General features: G+C 47.9%; 2 protein-coding genes across 2 annotated transcripts in view; both read right to left on the bottom strand.

Annotated features, from left to right (window-relative positions):
• Positions 1-11,916, bottom strand: part of GCN1 (GCN1 activator of EIF2AK4) — a 60,147-nt gene extending 48,231 nt beyond the window's left edge. The window contains exons 1-5 of the mRNA XM_032876165.1: positions 11,899-11,916; positions 6,176-6,278; positions 1,876-1,939; positions 1,211-1,342; positions 588-696 (exon numbers count right to left, since the gene is read on the bottom strand). Coding sequence (XP_032732056.1) covers positions 588-696; positions 1,211-1,342; positions 1,876-1,939; positions 6,176-6,278; positions 11,899-11,916 — 426 coding nt within the window. The remainder of the gene's footprint in view (positions 1-587; positions 697-1,210; positions 1,343-1,875; positions 1,940-6,175; positions 6,279-11,898) is intronic.
• Positions 11,917-13,381: 1,465 nt separating this feature from the next.
• Positions 13,382-17,408, bottom strand: RPLP0 (ribosomal protein lateral stalk subunit P0). Its single transcript, XM_032876164.1, has 8 exons — positions 17,347-17,408; positions 16,966-17,067; positions 15,764-15,939; positions 15,564-15,651; positions 15,294-15,440; positions 14,998-15,183; positions 13,991-14,131; positions 13,382-13,615 (listed from the first exon to the last, which is right to left on the bottom strand). Exons 2-8 carry the CDS (start codon positions 17,017-17,019, stop codon positions 13,454-13,456), a joined length of 954 nt encoding a protein of 317 aa, XP_032732055.1. The 5' UTR covers positions 17,020-17,067; positions 17,347-17,408; the 3' UTR covers positions 13,382-13,453.
• Between the last annotated feature and the right edge of the window lie 4,043 nt (positions 17,409-21,451).

Raw genomic sequence — 21,451 nt, 5'->3', positions numbered from 1 at the left:
CTTGTTCTCCACTAAGCATATCTAGATATTCAAATGAACCTCCCAATCTGGCCTTTTGGGCTATCTCTGGTGAGCAGACAGGTTGAAAGGCAAGCTAGGGAATGTGGAAGAAGCAGGCACAGAATGGGAGGAGGGAATTAAAGGATCAAAACACAAAACTGCAAGAATTCCATTCCATCAGCCAGTTCAACAATGAAATCCAAACACAGCGGAAGGAATGATGAGCCAGAAAAAAAACAAAATGATTTACATTATTGCATTTTCTGATTTACTTTCTCACTGTTTTCCCTGCCCTGGTAAGTCTTCCACATATGCCATGAAGGCAGGAACTGTCTTTCTCTGGCTCATCAGTGTACTCCCAAAGCCTAGCACCATGCCTGACAGAGAAGCTCCAACATATGTGATATGCAGATGAATGGCATTAGGCTGCCCTCATGACCATCCATCAAAATCACACGCATCAGGACAATTCAAAGCGCTCAGCTACCAAGCACCAAGAAGAGCACTTGCCGGAGAAGGTGCTTAAACACATCCCAACTCTGTGCAGAGAGGTGACCTTCACTGCTCCAAAGACCCAGAGAACCTACCAGTTTGTTCCAGATGTCTCCTTGCCGCTTGGCTCTCGAGGGAAACACAATGCGCACCAGTAAGCAGGTCCAGGACAGGGCCAGCAAGGCAGCAGAGCCGCTACTCTTACTGCAGAGGGGAGGGGTGAGGAGGCAAAGGGTCAGTGCAGAGAAGTAGCCTCCATCTTGAGGACAAATGCTCAACACAAGGCCCTGCCTGGTATATAGGACCCACACTTGACCTACGACTGGGCAGAACTGGAAACTGGTTCCTCATAGATCATCTGTAACCACTCAGGACAAGAAATGCAGGCCTTGTCAGCCAAATTCCCTCCTCTTAGCACTCACAACTATAGAAGCAAAAAAAAAAAAAAAAAAAAAAAAAAAATGGTTTCCCCTATTTAGTGTCCACCAGCCATTTGCTTCCACTGGTTTCCCAACCCTGTTCCTCAGGAAAGTGGTTTGTCCACTGAGCCTGACATCCTGGCTCCTCCCTTCACTGCAGCAGGCAGACTACTAGTGCCACTCAGAGTTTCAGAGAGGAAAGAGAGACATGCTCACACCTGCTCAGCGCAGTTCATCTACAACAGCTTCTGCGAACAGGACTCCAGCAAGCCCCGGTAGGCCATACCTTTCTCTCTTACCTGGGGACACCAGCTTTGGAGCCAATGCCTGAAGACTGCAGAGAGTGCAGAAGGTTCTTGGCAGTGGCTTCTGGCTGAGCCTCAGCCAACTGCTGGATGGCTGCCTGCAGGGCCCTGCGGGAAGCTGCATCTCTAGGGGTTGGAATGAAAGGGAAAGGTGATCACTGGGGCAATGCAGCTTAGGCCAAGCGCTGGTCTTTCTCTGGAAAACTGGATTGTACTAGATTCCAGTGGTTCACAGATGATGGGATTAGGAAATAACTAGAGAAATCTCCTTCCTCCTGGAGTTCTAGAAGCAGCTAGTAAGGGCAAATGAGCCATCAAGGCTGTGAGGGTAACACGGGCATTTATGGAACACTAACTATGGGCCTCAAACTAGGCCAAGTCCTTCCACCCACATGACTGTTGACAGTGTACAGACAGACTCATGATGTAGCAGGCACTGTTCTGGGAGCTCACACTTACTAACCACCCCCTATGCGGCAGATAATAGCACCATCCCCATTCTGCAGATAGGGAAAACAGAGGCACAAGGAGGTTAAGTAACTTGGCCGGGATCCAACAGCTAGGATGGGACACAGCTCCGAAGCCTGGGCTCTAACTGCTCTCCTGTACCACCTCTCTTGCAAAGAGCTGCAGGCACAGGGCTTTCTGCTGGGACTCACCTGTACCGGTGCAGTGTCAAGCAGAATAATTTGCAGAGCCCTTTCACTGCTCCCTCTGGCAGATCTGAAACCAAACATCATGAAGAGATTAGTCAATAAAAACTACTTCGTGAGCACCTGCTTGAGCCAGGACTCCGCCAGACATGATCTCTACCATGGGACACTTCTGCAGGTTAGAGGTGGAATTCCCTGGAGGAAAAACCCACAGGAAAATCGGACTCCAGGAAAACAGCTGGTACAGAAAGATTCTCAGGTGGACATGTGTTAAATGAACAAAACTAAGACGATGCGGTGGCCTCAAAGTCTAACACACTGGCAAGTGCTGCTTCTGGGGCACTGGGGCGATTCTGCTTCTTAGGCCTGGGTGCTGGTTCCACAGGTGCATCTAGTTTGTGGACATTAAGTGGGCTGTTTGCCTACGGTACGTGAACTCTTTATGCTTCTTCTAAAAAATAGTTTTTTGTTTTGTTTTTTAATTTTATTTATTTATTTTTTTAAAGATTTTGTTTATTTATTTGACAGACAGAGATCTCAAGTAGGCAGAGAGGCAGGCAGAGACAGAGAGAGGGGGAAGCAGGCTCCCAGCTGAGCAGAAAGCCTGATGCGGGGCTCCACCCCAGGACCCTGGGATCATGACCCGAGCTGAAGGCAGAGGCTTCAACCCACTGAGCCACCCAGGCGCCCCTAAAAAATGGTTTTTAAAAAGAGGACAAAATTGGGACACCTGGGTGGCTCAGTCAGTTAAGTGTCTGTCTTCAGCTGAGGTCATGATCTCAGGCTCCTGGGATCGAGTCCCATGTTGGGCTCCTTGCTCAGTGAGGAGCTTACTTCTCCCTCTGCCTGCTGCTCCCACTGTCTGTGCTCTCTCGTTCTCTGATAAATACGTAAATAACATATTTAAAAATAAATAAGTAAGTGATAAAAACAGGACAAAATTAATGTACTCTGAGGGATCAGAGAAGGGCAGAGCACCTCTAACTGGAGTGGCTTCCGAAGGTTCTAAGGACACACAGCTTGGCCTAACAGATCCATAGGCTATGGAAAAGTGCAGAGAGAGATGTACAGCGTGCTGTTAACCACAGGAGCACAAGCGCAGGTGTGGGAATGCATAATGCCCCACAGGACACATGAGGAGGAAGAAGAGGAGGACTTAATTAGCACTCGTAAGGTGCCAGGCCCTGCTCTAAGCACTGACACACGGTTCCTCATTTAATCCCTGTAAGGTGGGTATGTGACTCGGGCCACTTTCAGATGAAGAAACATAAGCCCAAGAAACCAAGCAGGTCAGCCGCGTGAAAGAGAAACTCTGGCTGTAACAACAGGAGTCAGTAATGGTAAACCAAGCTGTGGCCGGCTCTGCCTGCCGGACTGAAGGACGCAGACGAAAGGGAGAGACTGTGAGTGAGGGAACATAAGCCACAGTGTAGAGCAGACTCCCACGGGAGGCGCTGAGAGCCAAGGGCTCACACAGCACCTCCCACCTCAGGTACCCCAATGGTGGGGACAAATGAACGAGGGGCAGGGACCTCGTCCCTCCAGGGCCCTGAACACTATACTGGTCACCTGGACTGGGGGCTATTTCAGTGACCAAGGAAAAGAGTGACTGGGGCCAGCAAACAGGTCGTGGCTGAGAGTTAACATACACTGGGTGCTCAGCAGAACCAGGCACAGTGTTAGGCACCGTCCAAACATATTCTCATTTACTCTTCACACTAACCCTCTGAAGGAGACACTATTGCCGTCTTCACGGTCAAAGCAAAGAGACAGGTTCAGACAAGTTAAGTAACTTGAACCAGGTCACACAGCCTGAACATGGCAGGGCGATGGCTAGAACACAGAGCCTGTCTGACCCAAGTCAAGCCCTTCATCAGTGACACCTACACTAGAGGCTGGTGACTAGAAAGAGAAGGCACAATAAACACTCCATCAGTGAGCCTCAGGGTTCAAGTACATGAAGGCAGGACTGAGGAGAGCCTCAGAGGCAACTCAGGGCTTCATGCGCTGGCCCGTGCTGACCATCTGTATCCAGGGCTAGGCAGCTTTGAGAAAGTCTTCAACTCCCAACCCACCAGAAAATACCTCTCCCCACCTTTGCTTATCTCACTTAGTTATCTACAACCCTAACAAAGGAGAGGCCAGAATGATTATTGCTACCCGGTTCCTTAGACTCAGAAAATTAGAAAATCGAGAATTTTTAAGATTTTATTTATTTACTTGAGAGAGAAAGAGCACAGAGGGAGAGGGAGAAGCAGACTCCCCGCTGAGCAGGGAGCCTGATGTGGGACTCGATCCCAGAACCCTGGGATCATGATCTGAGCCAAAGGCAGATACCTAACCGACTAAGCCACCTAGGAGCCCCAAGAACTAAAGATTTCATGCGAGCAGTTAACTTCCCACCACCAACTTGCCCGTCAAAGAGGACTACACATCTTACAAGTATTATTCACCCTGAGTGGCAGAACTTCAGGGTGGCTGAAGAGTGAAGTCACTCTGAAAAGGTCTTGAGTAGTTCGTAAACTTCACACACACGTTAAATGCCTTCCTCCATAAAATGGGAAAGTGCAGTACCCAGCAGTTCCATCGCAGGAGAGCCACCCCCTGTGGCTCGGAAGGTGCGTACAGATAGTACTTTGTCACATGGCAGCCTTTTCTAACTACAACCCTGTCGCGAAAAGTGACCAGAGAGACTTCTGAAGCTGCCGTAAAACTCGTGCACTGAAGCGTTAACGCAGAGAACCTCTTAGAAGCTGACAAACAGGAACGGACGGAATTTACGCGCAGCGTTAAAAGGCCTGGGTATGTAAACAGGCGCCGGTGGATGAGAAGCAGTAAATGAACACTTGGGTGAAGCAGGCTCTTACTCACAGGAAGTGAAAGCTGAGGGGCAGGGAGACCCAACTCTACACCGCCATGATTCTCAGACTCCAGCAAACGCAGCAGTCACCTAGAGAGCTTGCTGAAACACAGATGCTGGGCTGGGCCCCCATGGTTTCTGAATCGGAGTTTCTGGGATGGAGCTGAGAATCTGTATCGCAAACACGTTCTGACATGATGCTGATGCTGCTGGCCCAGGGACCACACTTTGAGAACCAATGCTATACAGTAAAAACATACCAAAAGATAACAGAAGCTAATTAGGATTTACTGGATGAAAGCAAACTAGTCCAAGGGGCGTCTGGGTGGCTCAATTAGTTAAGCATCTGCCCTCGGCTCAGGTCACGATCCCAGGATCCTGGGATCCAGCCCGGTGCAGGGTTCCCAGCTCAGCAGGGGAGTCTGCTTCTCTCTCTCCCTCTGCCCCTGCTCATGTGCTCTCTTCTTTCGCTCTCACTCTCTCTCAAATAAATAAAACCTTAAAAAAAGATAAAAGAAAAACAAAGCACACCAGTCTTTTTTTCCCCCCAGTTCCAATATAGTTAACATACAATGTTATATGAAGGCAAATGAGTCCTACACACCTCAATGGGTTGCAGGGACAGCCCTCAGAGTGGTACAGAATCAGGATAACTACACGTGCTCAGTATTTCTCAAAATGTGTTCCCCAGACCCTGAACAGGTTTTCAGCAAAAAAAAGGTTAAAGGAAAACACTGGATTTGAAGCTTAATAAAGTTAGAACCTTAGAAAGTTAGAACTGAAGAAAGCTTCATAAAGTTAGAACACCTTCCTGGAATATGCTGTGAATCTCCCAGAGGGAAGTAGAAAGTATGACATCTTTCAAACTTAATTTGACCTTGGAATCTTCACTGGTCAAATCACCTATTACCATCTTGCTGACTTCCATCGAACAAACTGGGAAAAATGGGGTCCCAAGTGATAAAGAAAATGTTTTTTGCATTTAATAAATTACTTAAGACTTTTGGTATCTTTTAGAAATATTTCCAATCAGGAGCCTGGGTGGCTCAGTTGGTTAAGCGACTGCCTTCTGCTCAGGTCATGATTCTGGAGTCCCAGGATCGAGTCCTGCATCGGGCTCCCTGCTCAGCAAGAAGTCTGCTTCTCCCTCTGACCCTCCCCGCTCTCATGCTCTCTCTCTCATTCTCTCTTTCAAATAAAATCTTTATTAAAAAAAAAAAAGGGGAATATTTCCAATCAAAATGGTTAAAACTGTAAAAAACCTCTGGTACCTAAGTGGATCAGCTCTCACTAACCCAACTGTTTCAGTGCACAGTACAACAAGCAAATACAGCAAGGAAGGCAGAAGGTGCTTTGAGAGGAAGAGGCAGCCATGGTTCTAAACAGAGAGCACAATTTACTCTGAAATGGAACCGTCTCTCAGCCACATCGATGTAAAATAAATACCTTTTCCAGCAACACATTTCCCCAGTTCATTGAGGATTTCTCTCCGTTCCTTCACACTGGCTGTTGTCACCTTCCCAGCAAAACGTTTTAGTGTCTCGGAAACCTGTGAAGACCAAACCCACAGCAGAAATTTCAGCAAACTACAAAACAATGAGAGTGTGTGTGTGTGTGTGTGTGTGCGCGCGCGCACGTGTGTGTGAGCACGCGCGCGCGTTCATGCACTGGGGAAGGGGGTACAGAGTTCAGTGTGGTTCCCTCTAACCCAAAGTTTCTCGACCTCCACATTGCAGACATTTAGGGCTGGGTAATTCTTGCTGTGAAGCCATCTTCCTACGTTGTAGGATTTTTTTTTTTTTTTTTAAGATTTCATTTATCCATTTGACAGACAGAGATCACAAGCAGGCAGAGAGGCCGGCAGAGAGAGAGGAAGGGAAGGAGACTCCCCGCTGAGCAGAGAGCCCAATGCGGGGCTCGATCCCAAGACCCTGAGATCATGACCTGAGCTGAAGGCAGAGGCTTTAACCCACTAAGCCCCCCAGGCACCCCACGTTGTAGGATTCTGAATGGCATTCCTGGCTTCTAACCCCTCAACGCCAGTAACAACACTCCACTCCTTCTGCCTCAGTTGACAATCTACACTGTCTCCAGACACTGTGAAAAGTTTCTTGGGGGCCAAATCACCCCGGGGTGACACGTACTTCTTAAACCCAGTCAAGCAGTCAACATACATTACTTCAAAGTTTAGACAAGAAGAGGCAAAGCAAAAGGCCAAAACCTTAGGACAGAAAATGCCCTTTCAGGATTATGTAAAATCCAGTGAGGGCACAGTGGCTGAAGGGTGGAAAGTCAAGAGACGTAACCCCAGTTCTGCCTCTTACCAGCTGTGGAAATTCAGTCAAATTATATCATCTCCTTGGACCCCCTGGGTGGCTCAGTCAGTTAAGTGTCAAACTCGACTTCGGCTCAGGTCATGATCTCAGGGTCATGGGATTGAGCCCTGCACTGGGCTCCGTGCTCAGTGGGGAGTCTGCTTAAGATTCTCTCTCTCCCTCTGCCCCTCTCCCCTGCACACTCTCTCCCCCTCTCTTTCTCTAATAAATAAATAAACCTTAAAAAAAAAAAAAAAGATTAGGGGCACCTTGGTGGCTCAGTGGGTTGAGCCTCTGCCTTCGGCTCGGGTCATGGTCTCGGGGTCCTGGGATCGAGCCCCACGTCAGGCTCTCTGCTCGGCGGGGAGCCTGCTTCCCCCTCTCTCTCTGCCTGTCTCTGCCTACTTGTGATCTCTGTCTGTCAAATAAATAAATAAAATCTTTAAAGAAAAAGAAAAAAAAAAGAATAAAAGCTCAAGAAAAAAATTAAAAAAAAAAAAAAAAGATTAGGTCATCTCCTTGACCACCAGTTCCCCGTGTATACCACGCAGCACCCACCTCGCAGGACGGTTAGAGGCTAAGGGAGAGAGCCTGTGTAGAGCATTTACTCTTCTCTCAGCACGAGGTCAGCCACTACCACCAACAAGCCTTTGCGGTAGGCATCAGTCCCCCCACTTTACACGTGATGAAAAGAGCAGACTCCCAGAGAGAAGCCATTGCTCAGACTGGGCCTGAAAGCCATAGCAGCTGCATTTTTTAAACTAAGCCTGAAACTGAGAGGTCTATAAACCACTGCCAACCAACCCTTAGCTTTCAAACGCCATCCACGTTAGCACAGCTGCCTCCCCTGCACTGAGGGGAACTATTTCAGAGGCAGGTCTAATTAGCAAAGTAAGATTCAAGGGTGGATAGAGAAACAAAATTATGCTAAGTTTTTCTTACATTTAAATCCCTGATATAATTCTACTGGCAATGAGTAAACTCATGCCAAAACTGTCTTCCACGTAAGTGATTGTTTGAATACTGTCTTTTGTTTTTATAGTTATACATGCAGATAATTAAAGAGTCAATGTCATGTCAACTATACTTCAAAAAAAAAAAAAAAAGCTGAAGAGTTCTGGGAAGTCTGCTAGAAAAACCAGTCTCTTGCCTTCACTCCCCAAGAGCACCCTCTCACCAATTCTGGCTCATGATTTTGGGAGTTACCCCCATTCTCTAAATAACTTGTCTGTGCCACTACTACTTGATTTTTCAGTTTTGTTACCTTTTATTTTTTTTTTAAGATTTTATTTATTCATTTGACAGAGAGAGATCACAAGTAGACAGAGAGGCAGGCGGGGGGCGGGGGGAAGCAGGCTCCCCACCAAGCAAAGGGCCCAATGTGGGGCTGGATCCCAGGACCCTGAGATCACAACCTGAGCTGAAGGCAGAGGCCCAACCCACTGAGCCACCCAGGCGCCCCAGTTTTGTTACCTTTATAGTAGCTCTTTCTCCAACCTCACCTCATACCCTCCCCTTTTCCCCAACATAATTCCTCAGTTCCATAATATGGGCTAGCTCAGTAGTCAGTGTTTACACGGCATATAAATGGTAGGCATTCAACCTCTAATTAATTTTTTTAAGATTTTATTTATTTATTTACTTTTTTTTTTTTTTAAAGATTTTATTTATTTATTTGACAGACAGAGATCACAAGTAGACAGAGAGGCAGGCAGAGAGAGAGAGAGGGAAGCAGGCTCCCTGCTGAGCAGAGCGCCCGATGCGGGACCCGATCCCAGGACCCTGAGATCATGACCTGAGCCGAAGGCAGCGGCTTAACCCACTGAGCCACCCAGGCGCCCTATTTACTTATTTTTTGAGAGAGAGCATGTACACACGTACCCGAGCAACCGGAAGAAGGAGCAGAGTGAAACAGAACCTAAAGCAGGCTCCCAGCTGAGTGTGGCGACCAACCCCACGACCCCAAGGTCATGACTGCAGCCAAGATCAAGAGCTGGATGCTCAACTGAGCCACCCAGGCGCCCCATTCAACGTCCATTTAAAGACTGTATGTATTTGTCAGAGAGACAGAGAGAGAGAGAAAGACAGGCAGGCAGAGAGAGATGCAGGCTCCCTGCTGAGCAAGGAGCCTGTGGCAGGACTCAATCCCAGGACCCTGGGATCATGACCTGAGCCAAAGGCAGACACTTAACTGACTGCGCCACCCAGGCGTCCTTCAACCTCCATTTAATACACTATGCTACTATCCTATACAGCTTTATTTACCCTGGAGTTAATAAATGCCCTTTCCCACCTTGCCTCAGTTTGCTTTGTTTTATGTGGTCTAATTTGCATTTCGATCCCAAACTTTTTGCCACTTGTCTAAATCTCAGGACATTTGGGCAGATCAGGTATTCTACCAAATTCCACCTTCCTGAAGAAGTGTCTCCCAGAACTTGATGACCTGCCCCAATTTGGCAGGTGATCCTCTACAGATGGGACACAGCGTATCACCTGAAAATGTACTCTCTCTTATGTTTAGATGGAGCATATCCTCCATTTTGTGAAGTCCTTGCAAATCTGAAAATGTTCTAGCTTCACAGCTGACTTAAGTTTGTTTGGATACAGAATACTAGGTTGAAATCATTTTCCCTCAGACTACCAAAGACATTTCTCACTGAACTCCAGCTTTCAGTGTTGTTACCAAGTCCAGTGTCATTCTGATTTTTGCTCCTTTGTACAAGACCTGACTTTTCCCCCCTGCAAACGTCTAGGATCTTCTCTTTGTGTCCTAGGTTCTAAAGTTTCACACTAATGTGCTTTGTTGCAAGTCTATTTTCATCTATTGTGCTGAGCATTTTTGGTCTGGAAACACACCCTCCAGTTGCGGGGCAAGTTTCTTGAATTACTCTGCAGATGACCTCCTTGGATATTGGGCCTCCTACACTAGTCCTCCCAGCGATCCTGTTTTACACACTCCTGAGAAAAAAAAAAGTCCAGGCTTTTGCCAAGGTGGAGAAAGACAGCTGGGGATCTGACTGCATCTGAAAAGGGCTTTCATCCAATCCTCCTAACTGACCCCTCCTAACTCACCCTCACTTTCAGAGGTTAGCTGATACCCCCAGCTCTCATCTGTCAGAAATTCTGCCATTTGAATCAGGCTGCTTCTCAGCGTTCCCAACTGTTGGCCTAGGAGTCATTTTCCTTGGGTCTGCTAAATCCTTGCCATTCATCACTTTGTAGTTTCCAAAAGTTTGCTGGTGTTGTCTGCTCCCCATTCTCCCAATCCTTGTGGGATTACTTTTTTTTTAAAAAAACCTTTCACTAGTTTTAGTGAGGGCTGAGGAGACATCAAAAATAGATGCATGAATACAGCCCACTCTCTATCTAGAATTCCCACATAGCTGTCTTTCTAGGATAATATTAGATTCTTGGCCACAGTTTCTCTCACAAAGTTGAAAGAACTTTTTAGGTTTAAGGCTCTTCTTTCTCTTAATCAGAAAATGAATTGAGGCCCCATCAGAAAACTGAAGAAATGCACACCAAGATCTTTTACAGAAGTCTTTTGTTGGTGTGACCAGATGCAAACAGCTTTAGAGATCACAGTTTTCTCTCTAGAGTGGCACTGTCCAAAAGAACCTTGTGATGATGGAAATTGTTCTTCTGCACCGTCCAGTACAGTGGCCAGCAGCCACACATAGCTATCCACACACTGAAATGTGGCTAGAGCAATTGAAGAACTAAAATTTTCATTTCATTTACCTTTAACTAACTTAACTAGCGATTAAATACCCACATGGCTACCATAACGAACACCACAGCTCTTGAGAGACGTTTCTCCACTTGAGTATTAATGTTAAACATTCAATGTGTGTCCCCTAACCCCTTCCAAGATACCCAAGAGAGTAAGCTTTTCTTTCCAGGATTCAGTATAACACACTTGAAACAAATTACCAGCCCCCTGCACAGATAATACTCAAAACACAACTCCCAAATGTCCCCTAAGTGCTCACTCTCGGGTCTCAGGGCCTCCCTATCAAAATCAATTAGTCTCCTCTCCCGGGAGATCCAAGTAAGCCAAGCTGTCCCTTAGACACGGGTTTCTTTTTCCCATATTATTGTCTTTTCACTCTAAAACACTCGTGACTATAATCGAGGCTAAGGTGGAGGAAAAAGTTTTTCCCAAGTCCTTCCCAAACTACGAGGTATTACACTCAAGGATGGTAAGGCTCTTCCAAAGTAGTAACGGTTCTTTTACTTCCAACCCTGGTCCTAAGAACAACCACCAACGTATAACGTATAACATATACTTTATCTCACTGAATCCTCACAAGCCTCTACCGTAGGTACTACCTTAGCCCCATTTTATAGACGAAAAGACTGACACTTGGCGGAGCTAAGTAAGTTGCCGGGGATCTCACGGAAATCAGCGAGATGGACTCAAACTGTATAAATGCAAAGCCTGTGCTCTAAGTCCCTGCACACCGTGGGTACTCGAGAAACGTTTGCTGAACGTAAAGTTTAAGGACGAGCCGGCGTTGGCCGGGGCTCACTGCCCGAGAGCTCGGAGAAATGCAGCAAAGACTCGTAAAGGTGAACTTTTGCAACTCCAGGGTGAGGGAGGGCCCCACCGGGCGCCAGCAGCCGAAGCCCAGGCCGGAGCCCCTGCCTCCTCCAGTCCGGGATCGGTGTGCGCCGCGCGGGCCGGGCCGGACCAAGAGCCGCGAAGGGTCGGCCGGAGACGGCGCTGGGGCCGCGCCCTCCGCAACCACTGCCCCCCAATACCCCTAGGCCAGAGGCAAGAGCGGTCTAGCTCGACGGCCGCCGTCCACACCCAGTCACTGGCCGCGTTGGCCCCGCAGCCGCCCGCCTCACCTGCGTGTCCGCCGCCATCCTGCCGGCGCTGACTCCGGAACCGCTTCCGGAGCGCTTCCGGGTCATAGCGCGGGCCCACGCGGCAGGGCGAGGCCAGGAGCCCGCCGGGCCCGGGCCTGGCGCCCCCGGGCGGGACGGCGGCCGCAACAGCCCGGGCTAGGAGGCGGGCATGGGGTTGGAGTGCCTGAACCGGCGCCGGCGATAGTGGAGGCCAACCCCGGGGCCCTTCACAGCCTGGCCTCGTGGGAGACGAAGGTCTTTGAGGATTTGTAATGTGGTGAGACCACCCCGTAGTCTTCGACCCGCTTGAGTTCGCAGGTATGGCCCCACGTGGCCTGTGCCAAGCGAAGGCCACATTCTTTAAGGAAATGAGATTTTTTTTTTTTTTTAAAGATTTTATTTATTTATTTGACAGAGAGAGATCACAAGTAGATGGAGAGGCAGGCAGAGAGAGAGAGAGGAGGAAGCAGGCTCCCCACTGAGCAGAGAGCCCGATGCGGGACTCGATCCCAGGACCTTGAGATCATGACCTGAGCCGAAGGCAGCGGCTTAACCCACTGAGCCACCCAGGCACCCAGGAAATGAGATTCTTAAATGGCAGAACTAACCTAGGTAAAAGGGAGTCAGCGAACTCGCATCTTCTCCTGAGCTTGTAACCAGTGGCAGACAATGCTGAGTTAGAAAACAAAGGGGAACTCTGGCTATCAGGAAGTATTGTAGAGCTGAGAGGGGAACAGGACAAAATGTTCCAGATTGGGACGTAGGCAAGGCCACAGGGTGGGAGCCTGAGGGCAGTAAAGGACCTCACGGTCCAAGGGACATGGTCTTAATTTTCATTGTGCAGATGGGTCAACTCTACAGACTACGGTGTAAAGAAAGGGGTCTGTGCAGCTTAGCTGTTGACCCTCTTAGCAATGACCTTCAAACTGTAGTCAACCTAGTTACAACAAATAATTTTCCATCAAGATCCAGTACAGATTTCTAACAACCACAAGGAAACCCCTACCCTTGCAGCAATCACGTTTTATCTTGGTCACCACCTACTCAAAATATCTGAGGGACCCAGACTAGTGGCCGGATAGCCATGGAAATAAGAATTCTGGTGTAATAGAAATTCAGTTAGGGAGACCAGCTGGCAGTCCGTGGGGCATGCAACTCTCAATTTCTGAGTTGTGAGTTCAAGCCCAGAGTTGGGTAGAGATTACTTTAAAAAAACAAAAACAAAAACAAAAAACAAACAGCTAAAGCTGGATAGTATTTGGGGGACATGGGTGACTCAGTCAGTTAAGCGTCAGAACTTCAGCTCAGGTCATGATCCCAGCTGCTGGGAAAGCAGCACCTCAATTACAAGAACACTGGAAAGAAAAAAAAAAAGGACACTGAAATGTCAACTTCAGATAAACCTCTACTGTTCCACCATGGCTCTAGTTTCTAGTACAAAGCATTATGAACCTCAAAATGCACAAAATGAAGAGTCCAGAGACACTTAAGAGAAGTAAGCCTTTATTTCCTTGTTTCACAAATAAACTTGGCTGAATTCGTTGCTTTTTGCTGATTAGTCGAAGAGACCAAATCCCATATCCTCATCCGACTCCTCCGACTCTTCCTTTGCTTCAACCTTGGCTGGGGCTGCGGCAGCAGCAGGTGCAGCAGTGGTGGCAGCAGCCACAGGGGCAGCAGCCACAAATGCAGATGGATCAGCCAAGAAGGCCTTGACCTGAAGCAAGAGGAAAAGTTCATGATCAAAATGGTCATTCACAACCTCTGCTACCCACAACCCCTCAGCTCTAGTTCAATGGCCAACAACTTCTCAGCCACTAAAGCCCTCCCTGGAGCCTTTCTTGGAGATGATCAGGCAAGACAGCTTGGGTATGGCCTGGTAAGCTTAGACCCAGCTCTTATCCATCAACTAACCCCTCTTCTGGTTTCTTGTCATTTCTAAAGTCAAGGACACACCTCCCCTGCCCCCCAACTTCTTAAGGAAACTCTTAAAAATAAATCTACTTTGTACAATATGATCATTAAACGCAACTAAGCATGCTACCATCTATTTATCCCATCAGAGCCACTGTGGTCCTAATGGGATTTTTACCTTTTCAGCAAGTGGGAAGGTGTAATCAGTCTCCACAGACAAAGCCAGGACCCGCTTGTATCCATTGATGATAGAATGGGGCACTGATGCAACAGTTGGGTAACCTATCTGCAGACATACGCTGGCAACATTGCGGACACCCTATGAGGGGAGGAAAAAAATTCCATGTCAACTAAGCTAGGTAACTTACAGTCAGGACCGTGAAGTCCAAGCGAAGTTCAACAGCAGGCAAGACTTCAAGACTGACTTGCTATGTCTCACAGAGGGCGCTTACCTCACACCAAATGCTTCTGGCAGGGCAATTCAGACGCAGTAATTTATAAATGCTTTTTGCCCCTATTTCCAACATGGTTATTTGCCAACATGATTATTTCCTATACCATGATGGCACTTACTTCAAAAGTCACCATTTTATGAAAATGTAAACTAAGCTAACCATTCAGTTCTGTGAGAACAAAAAAAAAAAGGTTAAGCTAATTGCAGATATAAATTTCATCCACTAATAAAATTTCCAAATAATAAAAACTATATATATTAAACGCAATTTCTCATTTGTCCAAGAAAACAAAAAAGGAATTATATCTTCTATCTCCTTATTCATCAATTAAAAGATATTTTAACGGCAAAAACTAAGCCAGCTAGTCTCAGGAAAAATCAATTCTCCCCAAACAGGGTACCTGGCAACATTTACTTATACACGGTCTTCATTTTTCTCATTTCTCCTCTGACTCAGGACACACTACTCAAAATCTCAGGTTTTACTGCAGGTCTTAGAGTAACAATGGCCCTATTTGCCCAGTGCTGTTAGGCTTTATACTGATTAATTAATTAAATCCCTCAACAACCTTGTATTATTACTGCTGTTTTACAGACGAGGAAACCAAAGTCAACAGATTAAATCATTGTCCTTGGTTATGTGGCTAATTTCAGGTGTGTAGCCAGGATGCAGTCTGAAACTGGCCAGGCTCTCAACCATTAACCAAGGGCCTGAAATGGACAGCTTTTACCTCCAGGAAGCGAGAATGCAGAGTTTCTTCTGTGATGTCAAGCACTTCAGGGTTGTAGATGCTGCCATTGTCAAACACCTGCTGGATGATCAGCCCAAAGGAGAAGGGGGAGATGTTCAGCATGTTCAGCAGCGTGGCTTCGCTGGCTCCCACTTTGTCTCCGGTCTTAATCAGCTGCACATCACTCTGAAGAACAAGGTAACGGTTGGCAGTCAACACCAGGACAGCCAGCAGGCCCACAGAAACCAAGTCCCCACAACTTGCCTGGCTAGCACTGGCAAGCCAAGTCCACTCACCAGGATTTCAATGGTGCCTCTGGAGATTTTAGTGGTGATGCCTAAAGCCTGGAAGAAGGAGGTCTTCTCGGGCCCCAGACCAGTGTTCTGGGCTGGCACAGTGACCTCACATGGGGCTATGGCACCAGCACGGGCGGCAGCTGGCACCTACACGGAAACAACAGTGAGAAGTCTTCTCTCCACAAACACAAGTTGAAAATGATCAGTTTTGCTTTTAAGGAGTCAAAATAAGCGATAAGATCTCGTTAGCCGTCCTGATTCTCTCCTTACCTTATTGGCCAGCAGCATGTCCCTGATCTCAGTGAGGTCCTCCTTGGTGAACACAAAGCCCACGTTCCCCCGGATATGAGGTAACAGTCTGCAAAGAGAAGTTGACAGGAGACAGTCACCTTTCAGCACCATTCTTCTCCAGGAAAAGGGAGAAGGGCTCTGAGAAGGGAGGACAAAGATGCCCAAGAGAATTAACTGACTTTTCCAGAGCTGGGTTGTTCTCCAGATGCCCTCGGATGGCCTTGCGCATCATGGTGTTCTTGCCCATCAGCACGACAGCCTTTCCGCGGAGGGACATGCGGATCTGCTGCATCTGCTTTGAACCCACATTGTCTGCTCCCACAATGAAGCATTTTGGATAATCATCCAAAAGTTGCTACAAAAACAAGCCAGAAACAATGGTTAACAGGAGGAAAGAGAAAATATCAAAAGAAACCAAATCCCATAATCACTGGCTTCCATCTCACTCCCTTTCTTCTAGGCGTTTGAAGTGATTCAGAAATTGGGACAATTCCTCCCACTGGGAGCCACCTGACTTGCAAAATTGACAGCCTGCATCAAAGATTTGTACCCTTGAGTATGAATGGTGAAAATGAGGTATCTCCGTTCAACCCCTCGATTTTTTTTATTGGAGCATTTTTAATTTTTTCCAATTATAAGACATGTTTCTGATTCATTAAATGGCTGCATCAACAGAAAAAACGACTATTCCAAACAAGGTTAGATTTGTAAACCATGTTAAGCACGAGGTAAAACAAGTACAACAAGACGTTGCTTGCAGAATCTAAACTGTGGTTACGACTGGACAATCCTTTTAAGTTCTCTGTGTATCTGAAAACGTTCGTGATCAACGGGAGAAGAGACAAAGCTCCACAAGGCAGCCTAATGCCTGAAGAAAAGCAGGGTCTCCTTTCTGCGCAGGGAAGACTCCCCCACCCGGGCCACGGAGACCATCCAAGAGAACGTTCACAGGGTATTTGGTATCTTGAGGGAACCTAAATATGCAAAAAGTTGCCACTTCGCAGTGAGTCACTCATGGGCCTTCCCAAAGCGGAGACAGAAGAGCAGAAGGATGATGAGTGCTCTCTGGAAACCAGACAGACGGGAGTATGAATGGTGTCAACTCAGGAGCCACTTAAACTGCCTGAACCCATTTACCTGCAACAAGGATTCGGGGGGGGGGGGGGGGGGGGGGGGCCCCCCCCCGGCGGGAAAAAAAGGGGGGGGTGGGGGGGGGGGGGGACAGATCTCCGCAGACTGTGAAAACTAAACGAGATTTGCCTGAAATGGTCGTTCAGCAGCTGGCACCCAGGACGTGCTCAACACATGACAGTTCATGATTCCTATTAGCGCCCAGGCCCCAGGCAGCATATGGGCGATGGCGACCCATCCCCGCACTTACGATAATCTTAAGGAAGTAGTTGGACTTCCAGGTCGCCCTGTCTTCCCTGGGCATCACGGCGGTGCGTCAGGGATTGCCACGCAGGGTTTAAAGACGATGTCACTGCGCAGAGGAAAGGAACTCAGACACCCCCCTACACCCATCACCACGGCCCCATCGCGCTCCAAGGCCGAGGCCTACACAGGGTAGGCCACGCGTGGACGCCCCCCAGCCCGACTTGGGGCTGCCGCCGTCGCCGCCACTCCGAGAGCGCAAGCCACCGCCGAGGCCCCAGGCCGGACAGGCCCGGACCCGCCCCCTCCCAAGATCCCACAAAGAAACCCCACCCAACCCATCTCTCCCGCCGCCGGGTCCCAGTGCGGCCACAGCAGCCACACAAACCTCTCACGAGGACGCCTGGAGAGAGGAAGGCCGCGCGCCGGCGCACACCTTTTATATGTGAACGAAGCGGCCAATCAGAAGACGAGGACAGTGTCCCCACCTATTGGCTGGCGCCGACGCCTATCTAGTGACGCGAAACTGGGGTAGACAGCCATTGGATAATATTGCTGCCACTGGCCCCAACGGGAAGCCGTCTTTAAATAAAGCCGTTAAAGAAGGCGCCGCTTATGTTGGAGTAGCTGTCTCGAAGCTGCTTCCCTCTGCTGGCCTGGAGCCGCTCACGTTCAGGGGCTAGAGCTTGGGCGCTGAGCGTTCAAGTTTTCTCCTGACACCTGGTTAAATCACAAACAGAAGAGTACGATGTGGAGCTGAGGCATAATTGCACACGCGTTAGAAACAGCATGGTCTCTTGTCTACTCTATAGTTTGTTCTTCCCCCTACCAAGACAGAGGAACCCTCTAACACCTAAGTCAGATCATTATCTCATCTGCTCAGAATTCCTCAAAAGTTTCGAATTTGCTCAGAGAAAAAGCTTAAAACTTAAACTGCCTACAAGACCCTACAGGATCTGCTCTAGACCTCCACCCCTATAATCTCATTCTTTTCCTACTGACGCTCCCTTCCAGCCAGACGATGCTCTTTGGTGTTTTTCCAAAACACGCTCCCACTTGAGGGGTCGTGCAATAAATAGCTAGTCCCTCTCCCGGAAGACTCCTTGCTGATATCCACGGAATTAACTCCAAGTCTTGGTTCAAATATCATGTGCTCAAGGAGGCCTACCCAATCGCCTTATTTAAAATTACCCAAAAATCCACTACTACTTCCCCCTTACTCTATTCTATTTTTTCAGTAGCACTTCCACCTTTTTCTTTCTTTCTTTCCGTTTCTTTTCTTTCTTTTTTTTTTTTTTTTAGCACTTCCACCTCCTAACACACTATATAACTTACTATGTTGTTGGTTGTCTGTCTCTCCCTGCAAGAAAGCAAGCTCCACAAAGCAGAGACCTTTGTCTTGCGCCTGACACATAGCAGGCACATAATAAATATTTGTTGACTGAATGAATGCAAGGTTTGCAGTCAGAAAACCTGGATCCAAAAAAAAAGGAAGAAGAAGGAGAAGGAGAAGGAGAAGGAGAAGATGACGACCTGGATCCATATCCTTTTCTACCGCTTGCTAACTGTGTTATCTTAGGAAGTGATTTCACCTTGCTGATCCTCTGTTTCCTTTTCCTTAACTGTAAAATAGGGATAATGAAGTAAGCACATTCTAGAGTTGCTATGAGGATTAAATGAGATACGTATCTTTTTTTTTTTTTAAGATTTATTTATTTATTTATTTATTTGACAGACAGAGATCACAAGTAGGCAGAGAGGCAGGCAGGGGGTGGGGGGAAGCAGGCTTCCCACTGAGCAGACAGCTAATGCAGGGCTCAATCCCAGGACCCTGGGATCATGACCCACGCGGATGGCAGAGGCCTTAACCCACTGAGCCACCCAGGCACCCCCATGTGTTAAGTCTTAACACAGTCCCTGAAATGTAGGAGGATTTCTAGTTTTTTATTATGCATTCATTCAACACTTATTTGAACACTTGTGTTAGATCAATAATTTTTTCTTTCTGGTAATGACTGAGGTAGACCCTAGGGCAGAAGGGGTGTTCCACCTTCACCCTTTCAAGTTAGAAGTTTCTGTATTTTTGTTTCAAAGCCTCCTAGTGCCTCTGATGACCAGCTGTTTAGAGAACTGTTGGAGTCAGTTACTGCTAAGATCTTTTTTTTTTTTTTAAAGATTTTATTTATTTATTTGAGAGAGAGAGACAGTGAGAGAGAGCATGAGCGAAGAGAAGGTCAGAGAGAGAAGCAGACTCCGCGTGGAGCTGGGAGCCCGATGCAGGACTCGATCCCGGGACTCCAGGATCATGACCTGAGCCGAAGGCAGTCGCTTAACCAACTGAGCCACCCAGGCGTCCTGCTAAGATCTTTTTAATGACAGTGTATTACTGCGTGCTCAGCATTGTGCTAAGTACTTTGTACACGTTACTGCTGTGAATCTTTGCAACCCTGAGGAGGTACAGTATTAGCATTTCCGTTTATCAATGAGAAAATTCATGGGTTAAACAGCTTGCTCAGCCCTAATAAACAATGGTTTTGGAACTGAAATCTAGAAGCAAGTACAAAGCCCCTGAGTCTCACGATGCTATACAGTCCCTTCTAAACCTTGAGGCTGTCTCTCCCCAAATGCACTTTTCCAAGTATATACACACTCAATGGTACCTTTCCGAGGACATCCTGGCTCTGATGATATAAATACCATCTCTAATTGTAGTACATCAATATAATGGAATATCATGAAGCCATTAGAAAATGATGCAGATGTATATTTATTGACACGGGAAAATACTCACAAAGTACAGCTGAGTGAAAAAGCAAACTACAGTGAAATGTGCCATATCCATTTCTATAAATAAAATAAATTCGAAATAGTCAGGAAGGAACCGTCATCACCTTTGGGTGAGGGTCCAAGGTAATTTCCATTTGAGCTCACTGTGAAATGGCCAAGATACCAACTAGAAATCAACATGCTCCTTTTGGAAAACCATTCCAGAGAACAGGGAAATTGTGAAGCATCTCAAAGGGGAACAATGCTATCCAGGAGGCCCCCCCTCCCCCGCACTGGAGTTCTGGCTCAGGCAAGAAGGAAGCATGCAAATATGGACATGACCACTAGGAGGACAAGTAGAGACCCATCCTCCACTCTAAGTTCGCCAACTTCTGCTGGGCAGGTTCCACACCCAAGGTGTGGTGCCAACACATTGAGGGGGTGGTGTCTGGTCAAAGCAGGAACACAGGCAGAGGCAAGCTCTGGGTTCACATCCCACCTTTGAGCTCACTAAGAGGACTGTGTTGTGCATGTCCGTTCTCTTCTCTAAACCTCCTTCCGGTTCTGTAAGTGTGAGGCCACCCACAGGCCCACATGAGGATGCCCTCCCTCAGGGAAGTGACACCCAAGCACTAGGGCAGGACATGACCCACTAAACGGGGCCCAACACTGCTCCTCCTGCTTCTCCTCACCAACTGCTGAGGGAAGAGCAAAGCTCAGGCAGGGATCCCATCCCCAGGGGGCTTTCTGCCTCAATTAAGGGAACATCACTGAGTTACCTTCAATATGGTCCCCATGAGTCTGGGAAAGGTTTGGTTTCTCTTCTGGTACTAAGTTGTTACCTCAGACCGCCAAGAAAAGGAACTAGGCATGGGTGAAAATAATGGCAAACTTTATTGGCATAAATCACAGGAACTGACATGGGGAAAAGCCAGGTTAGAAGTTTACAGAGAAAAAAATAAAATAAAATCATCAAATAACCATTGACCCAGAGGGTGGACCCCAGAAACCCCGTCCCCCTAGGGGAGGGGCCTGGGGCAGGTCCCTGTAAACAGAGCAATAAGGCCTATGGGTGGAAGTGGAGACATCAGACCTTTGGAGGGGCCTGGCTGACCTCCTCAGACCAGGGCTGCTCCCAGTCCCGCCTCGAAGGAGGGGACCCTCTTCTGAGACCCCCGCATGCTCAGCCTCTGCTGTGAGTCTAGTGGAGTGGTCTGGATCTTCCTCACTTTAGACCCCACGGGGGCCCCTTTCTGCTGACCCAGAACCCCAGGCTTGCCTGCTCCTGTTTCATCTGTGAGGGCCAGAACTCTGGGGGTGTCCCACTACTTTAGCAGGATCCTATCCCACTGCCCCGAGTCCTATCAGGCCCCCCTTGCAACCACCTGGGCCCTTTTTCCCAAACCTCCAGTCTCCAGGGAGGGCAGGAAATTTGGGGAAGTGATGGCGCCAGTGGAATCAACACGACCAGATACCAGCTTTCCTGAGGAGGCAGAAGAGCCATAGAGAAGCGGTGAGGAGGCCAAGATGTTTGCTGGGTTCTCTTTGTTGCCAAAAAGTTAACAGGGGAGCAAATGCTCCCGATGGCTTACTTAGACAGGAATCAGCACCCCCAAAGTGTACTTTCCCCTTCTCTTCCCTCAGGAACAGGACGGATGAGGTTCAGAATTCTAGGCCCCCAAGGGCAAGACACCCTGAGGCCAGTTTCAGTTAAGAGCTTGCTGGCC

The sequence above is a fragment of the Lontra canadensis genome, unplaced genomic scaffold (genome assembly GCF_010015895.1).
Source record: "Lontra canadensis isolate GAN:19392208 unplaced genomic scaffold, GSC_riverotter_1.0 scaffold58, whole genome shotgun sequence".
Classification (NCBI taxonomy): domain Eukaryota; kingdom Metazoa; phylum Chordata; class Mammalia; order Carnivora; family Mustelidae; genus Lontra; species Lontra canadensis.
The sequence above is the reverse complement of the archived record's forward strand: the minus strand, read 5'-3'. Positions and strand labels throughout refer to the sequence as shown.

What these genes read in the sequence shown, in the direction of transcription:
- RPLP0 (XM_032876164.1), bottom strand. Translation starts at nt 17,019, where the DNA reads ATGCCCAGGGAAGACAGGGCGACCTGGAAGTCCAACTACTTCCTTAAG. An exon ending in ACATGCTGCTGGCCAATAAG is followed by an intron (nt 15,441 to 15,563) that starts GTAAGGAGAGAA and finishes GTTTCCGTGTAG; the next exon opens with GTGCCAGCTGCCGCCCGTGC. An exon ending in GAGGCACCATTGAAATCCTG is followed by an intron (nt 15,184 to 15,293) that starts GTGAGTGGACTT and finishes CTTGTTCTTCAG; the next exon opens with AGTGATGTGCAGCTGATTAA.